General features: G+C 42.7%; 1 protein-coding gene across 1 annotated transcript in view; it reads right to left on the bottom strand.

Annotated features, from left to right (window-relative positions):
- Nucleotides 1-410: 410 nt before the first annotated feature.
- Nucleotides 411-10,082, bottom strand: part of LOC149460631 (apoptosis-associated speck-like protein containing a CARD) — a 16,319-nt gene continuing 6,647 nt past the window's right edge. Inside the window, exons 2-3 of the mRNA XM_089679393.1 lie at nucleotides 8,893-8,950; nucleotides 411-840 (exon numbers count right to left, since the gene is read on the bottom strand). Of these exons, the coding sequence (XP_089535519.1) occupies nucleotides 494-840; nucleotides 8,893-8,914 (369 nt within the window). The 5' untranslated portion in view covers nucleotides 8,915-8,950 and the 3' untranslated portion in view covers nucleotides 411-493. The remainder of the gene's footprint in view (nucleotides 841-8,892; nucleotides 8,951-10,082) is intronic.

The following is a 10,082-nucleotide window of genomic DNA, read 5'->3' as shown; positions in this document are numbered from 1 at the left end:
ATAGTGCCGCCAACCTACTATTTTCTATTATTTCACCTTTGGCATGTATGATACTACAGTTAAAACATGCTTCTCTCATAGAAACTGACGTAGAAAGGAAGAGGTAAAGGGATACACCCATAAGGGAATGGCTACCCAAATCTTCTAAATTAATGGCAGAGGCACAAGCTGAAAGGGGGACTCCACAAGATCAAAGGAGGGACTTCACCTGGGGATGACACCACACTATGAGAGAACCCGGTTTCCTGTAATCACTTGAGTTGTCTGGAGTCCTGGTTCCTATGAAGATCTTGAATCAACTATGATGCCAGTAAGTGACTTTTATTGTATCTCTATAGCATACAGATCATTGTCAATGCTCATTGGCTAGGAAGATTAGATAGAGTGTACATGTGTGTTATATGTATATTTGTAATACTCTGCATGTCTTGTATTGTTTTCCTACATTTGTCAGTGGTTTGTATATGCAACACTCTTGTTTAGTAAAATCATTTTAATATACTACAAGGTTATTGTTTCCTTGATTTGCTGCAAAAGGTATACAAACCAAACATCTCTGAACAATATTACCTGATAATGATGTTCCTTCCAGGAGTTCCATGACCCCGGGATTGCTGACTTGGAGAGCTTGGTAAAAGATGTCCTTGTCAGGGATGCTCCATCCTCTGCTGAACTGATACAGACCCCTCATCTTCTCCTGGGTGGTCTCCTTGGCCTTCACTGTGTCACAATGTTCTTGAGTCAGAAGACCTTCTTGTAATAGATTGTCCAACACTGGATGTACCATAATGATCCTCTGGATGAGCTCTGCCCGGTACTGATCCACAAAGTGCTTCTCACCTTCAGTACAAGAATATAAATCACATGATCATATGGCTTCACCTTCAATTATGTAGCGCACTCCCTAAGGAGTCGCTGGTGAAACTGATGATTTTTCCCCAGTTTAACCTCTTTATTAACTGTTTATTGGCATGGGCTGGATGGAAGAAACACCGATGCAGGTGGACCTTTTTAAATGTTCCCCCTGCATCTGCCACCTGTGCACGCTCCCTGGGAGCACGCAGCGCAATCTGTGCCCGTTGTGTCCACCAGATACAGCAGAACACAGAACGCTGTACCGGGCCACAGTGGGTGGCCCCTGATTCCGTATGATCACTGATTGGCCAAGCAGCAATCACATGAACAGTAGTAAACAAGATGTCACATCCTGACACCATTATTTACTAGCTCTGTAAATGATCACAGAGATCACATGGTATAAGGCTATTTACAGCAGTACAGCAGTGCCATGTGATAAGCTTTGACCAATCACAGCTTTCACAGTATTTCTCAATGACCGCAGGAATGCAGCCAGAGAGATAGAGAAATGATTGGTTTGTAAAAAGAAAAAAAAAATCCTGATCAGCCCCCCACAGGTAGTACAGTGTCACTATAATGACACTGTACTGCTAGGGTGATGGTATGCAAAAAAATCCATAAATACATAATACATATAAACACATAAATAAATAGAAAATGTATATTTTTTTATTTACATTTTTTTCTATATACTGATTTGGGTTATTGTTTACAAAAAAGTTAACAGAATACATTTTGCCCTAGATTTATGAAGAAAGATTATTTACCCATGATATCTAACACCAGCCTTGACATTACAGATACAATACAATTTGGTACAAGAGGAAACATTAGAGCTTACAATCTAGGAGGAAGGGTTGAGTGATACAAAAGGTAATAGCTGTGGGGTGATGAACTGATGGAGGAAATAAAAGGCAGTTTACTAGTTAGAAACAGGATAGGCTTCTTTAAAGAGCAAGGTTTTCAGGTATCGTCTAAAGGTGGATTAGGAGATTGACGGACAAATTAGAGTAGGGAGTTCCATAGGATGAGAGAAGCTCGGGAGAAGTCCTGGAGGTGAGCATGGGAGGAGGTGATACGGGAACTAGAGAGCAGAAGGTCTTGGAGGATCGAAGAAAGTGGTTTGGTTGATATTTTGAGACCAGGTTGGTGATGTAGCTGGGGGCAGAGTTCTGGAGGGCTTTGTAAGTTGTTGTTAGTATTTGGAATTTTTTTTGTTGGCGAGTGAAAGCCAGTGGAGGGATTGGCAGAGGGGGGTAGCAGACACTGAACGGTTGGTAAGGTGGATGAGTCTGGCAGCCGTATTCATGATGAACTGGAAGGGGAATAGTCAAAGGTAAGACAATGAGGAGAGAGATTCAGTAGTCGAGGCGAGAGATAACCAGATAGTTAATCAGGAACTTTGTGGTATCATTGGTTAAAAAGGGGCATATTCTGGAGATGTTGCGGAGGTTGAGGTGGCATGATTTGGACAAGGATTGGATGTGGGCCTGATAGTTCAGAATCCAGGGTTACCCTTAGCACCCCGGCATGCAGGGATGGGTTGATAGTGGTGCTATTGATCCTGACCAAGAAATCAGGGGAAGAGGTACGTGGGGGAGGAAATATTATGAGCTCAGTTTGGATAGATTGAGTTTTAGGAAGTGGTGTGACATCCAGTCTGATATGTCGGATAGTAAATCGGTGATACTTGAGGAAACTGATGGGGTGAGCTGAGGAATAGAGAGATAGATTTGTGTGCCATCAACATAGATATGGTTTTGGAAACCATGGAGAGCTGTCAGCTGACCCAAGGAAGAAGTGTAGATCAAGAATAGGAGAGGACCAAGGACAGAACCTTGGGGGTCTCTGCCAGTAAGAGGAGTAGGTGAGGAGGTAGTAGAGTTGTAAGTGACTCTGAAGGTGCGGTGAGATAGGTAAGATTTGAACCAATGGAGAGTACAGTCATGGAGACCAAGTAAATAGTCTTTAGAGTTTTTTGAGGACAAGGGGGTGGTCAACTGTGTCAAAGGCAGCGGAGAGGTCCAAGAGTAAGAGTACAGAATAGTGACCATTCGTTTTTAGCAAGTTGTTTGAGAGTTTTAGGAGAAAATGTTTCTGTGGAGTGTTTTGGGCGAAATCCACACTGAAGGGGATTGAGAAGGTTATTCTTTCTAAGGTGGCAGCCCAGTCGGTTGTAGACTAGATGTTTAAGGAGTTTGGAGGCAAAAGAGAGTAAAGAGATGGATCTTAGGTTGCTAAGATTGGTGGAGTCCAATGAAGCCTTTTTAAGTATGGGGGTGACTAATGCATGTTTTAGAGAGTTGGGGAAGATACCAGTAGAAAGGGGAAGATATGAGTTAAAGAGTGAAGGATAGAGCAAGGGGGTGACTGTAGTAATTTTGGGGGAACAGGGTCCAGGGGACAAGTGGTTAGCTGGGCTTTAGAAAAAAATTGATCAATCTCCTTTATAGTAGCTGGATTAAACAAGGAAAGTATAGATTTATCACGTACCTGGTGATGGAGGCCAATGGAGAGAGGGCTTTCTTTGCGGCTAAGTTCTGAACTCCCCTGAGAGTGGGACAGCAGCAGTCAGGCCCAAAGTTGCACAGGTCATCTGTAGGAGTGCTGGTTGGTGGTCCACTCAGAAGCACAGCTGGTGCATGGAGATAGGTCTGCAGAGAGGAGGCGCCTGTGCGAGGTATGCAAGCCCTTCTGGGGTTTGTATGTTTACTGGGTAGTAAGCCAAGGTCAGGTAGCAGGTGAGAATCAGAGCAGACGTAGTCAGATGGGAAAGCCGAGGTCATACGCAGAGGAGCGAGAGAGAGAGTATCCATAAGCCAAGCCGAGGTCAGATCAGGAGTAAGGCAGAGTAGACAGGTCCAGGAGCAAGCAGAGTCGGTAACAGGAAATCACAAGTCAGAATCACAGGAACAGGAACAGGGCAAAGGGAGCTAGAGATCATCCAGCAACCAGAGGAAGTGATGAGCCTCCTTATAAAGGCCGTCTGGCACCAGACTGAGGCTGATGTGTACCTCTGCAGCCATACAGCGTAATGGCAGGAATGCCAGATCTTCCAGAACTCCTGCCATGGACAGGACCCTGACAAGACTTTACAGGTGGACAAGGAGTGTAGGGTGAGGGAGATATCTGTACAGTGGAGATCTCATCACAAATTGTATCAATCTTATTTTTGAAGTGATTAGCGATCTCCTGGGCAGTGAGTGAGTTAGGGGGTGGAGGTAGAGAAGGATGAAGTAGAGAGTTAAAGGTAGAAAAGAGTTAACGGGGATTGCATGAGAGGGTGTTAATGAGAGTGGTATAATAGGTCTGTTTGGCAGTGTGGAGACAAGAATTGTATTTTTGAAGGGCAGATTTCTATTGGTTGAAGTCTTGCTGGGTCCTAGTCTTACACCATAAACGCTCAGGAGCACGGCCACGTTTTTTGAGGCATCTGGTATTGTTTGTTTGCCAGGGCTATAGCGGTCAGGACCTACTTCAGTGTGTAGTGAGGGGGGCCAATGTGTCCACGGTGGATGACAGTGAACTGTTGTATACAGAAGTGGCCAGGTTAAGGTAAGACAGGGCTGAAATTTTGTCATAGAGACAAGTTGTTGCTGAAAAAAGAAGAGAACAGTTAAGATAGCGAATGTTTCTATGGGTAACTGTTAGGTAGTTGGAAGACAAGAAGGAGGAAGCCAAAGAGAGAGTGAAGCTAATAAAGGATCAGAGAGAGGAAGAGGAAAGTTGGTGAGGTTGCAAGGAGTGCATAGGTAGGAGAATACAAGGTGGAGGCAGTTACCATTGGAGTGAGTAGAAGCATGCGTCCATTGTTTTAGGTCAAAAAAAGTGGTTGGGCTCAGAAGTTTAGAGGTAGCAGGAGTGTTACGATTAACAGGGATGTTGATGTCACCAAGAATGATTGTGGGAATTTCAAAAGTGAGAAAGTAAGGCAGCCAGGCAGAGAAGTCATCAAGGAAGCTGGATACCGGTCCAGGAGGCCGATAGATCACAGCAACTCTTAAAGAAACTGGAGAGAACTGACAAATACAGGGAACTTCAAATGAGGAGGTGAATGAAGGACCTGAAAAGTGCTTTGAGGGGATAGGAGGATTCCAACTCCACCTCCTTTCCATCCACTAAGCCTGGGAAAGTGAGTCCAGAGAAGACCACCATGGGAGAGGGCAGCAGGAGAGGGAAAGTCAGATTCAGGAATCCAGTTTTCCGTAAATGCAAGCAAGTTAAAGGAGTTTGTGATAAAAAGGTCATGGACAGAGGTGAGTTTGTTACAGACAGAGCGGGCATTCCAGAGGACACAGGAAAAGGGGAGGCTGGTTCTAGGAAGAAGAGGAACAGTATCCAGATTGTGTGGATTGCGGCTGCTGTTATAGGATAGAGGGTTCCGGGTGTGTTGATCAAAGTAAAAAGATGGCAGCCCAGGATTTGGGGAAATGTCTCCAGATGTTAGGAGAAGCAGAAGGGTGAGTGAGGTAATATGGGAGTAGGACTTATATGGAGGAACAGGCTCCAGTGTCCTGGTGGTTTCTTAGTATGTGGGTTCAGAATTATCAGGAGTTGATGAGTACAGCAATAAGGTGAGGACAGGAGTGAGGGTGATATATATAAGCTGTGGGGTGGAGAAGAGGGGTGAAGGAAAGAGATTTTGAAGAGAGAAGATACAATGGTGAGAAGGAGGAGTAGGGAGTGCATGTTTGCATGTTACAGAGTGGTGAGATGAAGAAGCAGACTAGGTAAGAGATGAGAACGCTGGATGGGGAAACAGGTCACCTGTAGTCTGTTTAGTATTTTAGGTTGTCTGCTGTGTTTTTTCGTTTTGTGCTTTCACTGAAGTGCAGAGCCGAAGTGCAATGCTCAATACTTAATCCAAGATCAATACTTTAGTCAAGATGATAGTTGCCAATGCTACCCCTGGCTGTGCTGCCCCTGCCACCAGTGTTATAGGACATCTATCCTGGATCAGAAAATATGTGGGCAAATGGGACTTGCATATTAAAATGGGTAGAAAACCAGAGAGTACAAGGCTGTACATGAGTTGGGTACAATAATTGTTCTCAGAGACTTTCATGTGATGTGCAAGTGAAATTTTTAGAATTTGTTTCAGTCTGCAATAACTGCTGTGCACCATCATGACCCCATGGACAAATAACCCTCTAAATCTCCAAACATTCTAAACAAAGGGCCATTTTACTGTTCCTCAGACTTTAGGGGGGCCACACTTTTTCCAGTTGGGGTATAAATTGTCCTGGAGTCAGTGGGTGTAAACCATGCCCTATCTTTAACATTAGGGGAGGAATAGCGCCCCATTTTTGGTGTCAGTGGTAGGAATTATGTCCCATTGTTGATGTCAGTGGGAGGAACAGTGTCTCATATCAGTAATAGGATTAGTGCCCTAGGGGTCAGATAAAATCAAGAAAAGGGCCGCAGTTTGGAGACCACTGCTCTGGACACTTGACACAGTGGCTATGTGGTTAGCACCTAACAGCACTAGGGTTGTCAGTTCAAATATCAACCATAGCACCATAGTTTGTATGATCTCTCTATGAGTGGGTTTCCTCCGGGTACTCTGGTTTCCTCCCACACTCCAAAGACATGCTGGAAGGTTAATTGGCTTTTGTTTAAATTGGCTCTAGTATGTGTATGTATGAATGTAAGTTAGATTGTAAGCTCTGTGAGGACAGGCACTGATGTGAATGTCCTATATATGTAAAGTGCAGCGTAAATTGATGGTGCTATATAAGTCTGATAGACCCAAATGGGACAGGGGATTTTGGAGGGGACTGCAAGCTAGCCTCTTGCCTACTGACTATGGGCCCTGGCATTGGAGGGGGCTCTCTTCTTTTGGAGGTGTGTGCCTGGTGGACCTTTTGTAGTAGTTTTACTTTGGATTCATGTCCATGTCTCCCCAAAGCACACAGACTTTGAGAACTGGAGGACCAGAATACAGATTTTGGTTCACTGTGCCCAAACCAGCATTGACTGCTTCAACCTCCCTCCTAGACTCAGAGCAGATGTTAATATAATCAGCTCAAAACAACCTGATGCTGAGGACTTTTGCTGTAATCTGTTTATTCCTGTAAGGTGTGATGTGTTTACCTTTGTTTTTTTGTCCCATTGTTAATTGAGTCACCTATTGTTTCTGTCTGGTGGTTAGTCCTCCTTAAGGTTCCTACATAATGGGATTAGCTTTGTGTCAACTTGACCTCCTTATTTAACCACTTGCCCTCCAGAAGATTTACCCCCCTTCCTGACCAGACAATTTTTTGCTATTTGGCGCTGCACTATTTCAACTGGCAATGCTGTACCAAAACAAAATGTATATCCTTTTTTCACACATAAAAAGAGCTTTCTTTTGGTGGTATTTGATCAACAGTGGGGTTTTTATTTTTGTGATATAAATGAAAAAGTATTGTTTACTTAGGTTATAAAAAAATATATAGTAAACTCAAGGTTAGTCATAAATTTAGGCCAAATGTATTCGGATACATGTTTCTGGCAAAAAGGAAATCCCAGTATGTATAAATTAATTGGTTTATGTGAAAGTTATAGCGTCTACAAACTATAGTATAGTTACTGGAATTTATGCAGCTTTTACTTTCTGACTGCCCATCACATTTCTTGAGGTGTTAAAATGCCATTGCAGTACAAAAACCCCCTAAATGACCCCCTTTTTTTTAGAAAGCAGACACCCCAAGGAATTTGCTGAGAGGCATGTTGAGTCCATGGAACATTTTATTTTTTGCCAGAAATTTTTGGAAAATATTTTTTTTTTAAACAAAGTTGTCAGTTAAATGATTTATTACTCAGGCATGCCATGGGTATATGTGAAATTACTCCCCAAAATACATTTTGCTACCTCTCCTGATTATGGGGTACCACGTGTGAGAGACTTTTTGGCAGCCTAGCCAAATGCATGCCCCCATAAATCCAATAACCACTTCTAGGCTTTCAAAAGGCATATTTCCTCAGGTCACTTCCTCACTACCTGTCACAGTTTTGGAGGCCGTAAAATGCCTGGAAAGTGCAAACACTCCCCCAAATGACCGCTTTTTGGACAGTGGACACCCCAAGGAATTTAATAAGAAGCATGGTGAGTATTTTGCAGATATAATTTTTGTCACAGGATTTTGAGAAAGAATAAAAGAAAAAAAAAACACATTTTTGTTTTCTTTCTTTGTATTCCAAAAACTTGTGGCAATCTAACATGTGCAGGTAAAATGTAATGCTTTTAGTCAGTGCCGTGTTCTACGGGTACATCACTGGTCCTGTAGCTGCCATTTGTCCGCAGTACATTGCGGGCAAGCGGTCTGAAAGTGGTTAATCAGCATGGGATGTTTATCCCAATGTGTAATATTTGCTTGTATTGTTCATGTGGGGACTGCCCCATTTATGAAGTGTATAAAAACCTGTTGCACCTAAACTAGTGTCACCTAGTCTTGGGTGCAATACCTAGCTAAATTACCTTGGTCCTGTGTCCCAGCGGTGAGGAAGCTGACAGAATCAGCTAATCAGGGTGACAGGAATTCCATCACAATAAGTATATGTAATAAATGAATAACCATTTCCATAAACCAGACAACGGGCCTCTGTCATGCTTGGTAGGAACATTTTAAAAACAGTTTTCTGATGTTTACTTAATATGCTTTGAATTTACTGTCTCTGAAACTCATAGGACATGATAAGATGATGGTTTGGATGAGTTCCATAACCCGTCATGTACCACGCACTGGAGGTACCACACACAGGAGGTGTTTATGTTACTGGGATATGAAATCTTCATCTATCCAAACTAAAAAAATAACTTTTAAGTTACATTTGAATACACATTCCCATTACCTTCTGTTATATTCCATCTATTAACTTATTAGAAAGCAAACCCTACTTCTAAAGATGTCTACTGGCTCCAAGACTGGACTAACTGGTGCCTGAATTGTACCCTTCTGTTCTATCCTATATTTTCCTTTTGCTTTTTCTGAAATAGGAAAAATTCTACAACAAAAGTTAAACAAACAACCTGTCTGGCATGGTATATCTCACCTCCAGGAACACTTGATGCCATTGTTTATGGTATGGGACCAACCAATCAGACACTGACCTGGAATTACAAGGAAACAACTATTATAGCTTAACAACAAATTGTAACAAACGTTAGTAAATCCAGGCATCAGACCTCTTCATTGATATCATAGATAGATCAATACCCAATGCAAACTGAGATGACCCTGAGCATCTCTCTCTTGCCGGCACCATACAGGACCAAACCACTCTCCATGTACTTCTACAACGTAGACCGTGTGGTGGTCTGCATGCAACCAAATTGTTAAAGTCATTTACACCACAAATATCTGAATTATGACCTTCCCATACAACATCTTCTTCCCCTTCACATTCCTTACCAGGAAGGTTCTATGACCCTGATTTGGCCAGTGAAATTCTGCTCCAATACGCGGTGGTGATACAACCTCTTACCGGAAAAGGTCTACAACACAAATGGATCTTTGTCCTCAGTTATCTGTAATAAATGTTCTTATCATTCAGAATGAACACTGAGACAGGTCATAATCCTGGCTGGTTCATATTTATTGCTGGTATAAATCATCTGACAAACATTCAATGATTCTGGATGTCGGGTTGGGATTAGATGAAGTACGGCCTGGCTGAGTACACACAAAGCTTGTAAAGACAACTTTCTTCTCTGTCACATGTCTGAGAAAAGGGAAACACTGGGATGAAGAGCTTAGTGTGGAGTGGATCAGATCACAGAAAAACAATTCTGTATCTCTATAGAAGGAGGGACCCCTCTGCCATGAATGTCATAGAGGAGGGAAGGATCTAAAGATACTCCAGGTGACCAAATGTCAACAGATACTTTATCTAATACAACGAAAGTGTCCCATACATGTAAAGAGATGATTCAGATCTTCTCCACTTTATTAATCTTTTATACCAGTACAATGAATTGGCACAATTTAGTACGGGGCCACTAGGATTTCCTGCACTCTAGTAGACATTCCCAGCCAGAGCCACTGAATACGGTCATTCCGAATTAAGGGACCACCATACAAAGCACGAGTATCACTCAGGGACTGTGAAGTTTTGTGAAAATGTTGGATCCTTCACTAGAAAGCTGCATGAAACTCCAGGGACATGTCCCATAGGTCCTCTTTGTCTGGTTCCATGACAGAAGATCATATGGCCAGGATCTAAGGAGATGTAGGGAAGACTCT

The sequence above is a fragment of the Staurois parvus genome, unplaced genomic scaffold, assembly GCF_062004578.1.
Source record: "Staurois parvus isolate SC_StPar_1 unplaced genomic scaffold, SC_StPar_1.0 ptg000223l, whole genome shotgun sequence".
NCBI classification, from domain to species: domain Eukaryota; kingdom Metazoa; phylum Chordata; class Amphibia; order Anura; family Ranidae; genus Staurois; species Staurois parvus.
This window is presented reverse-complemented; position numbering and strand designations above follow the sequence as displayed.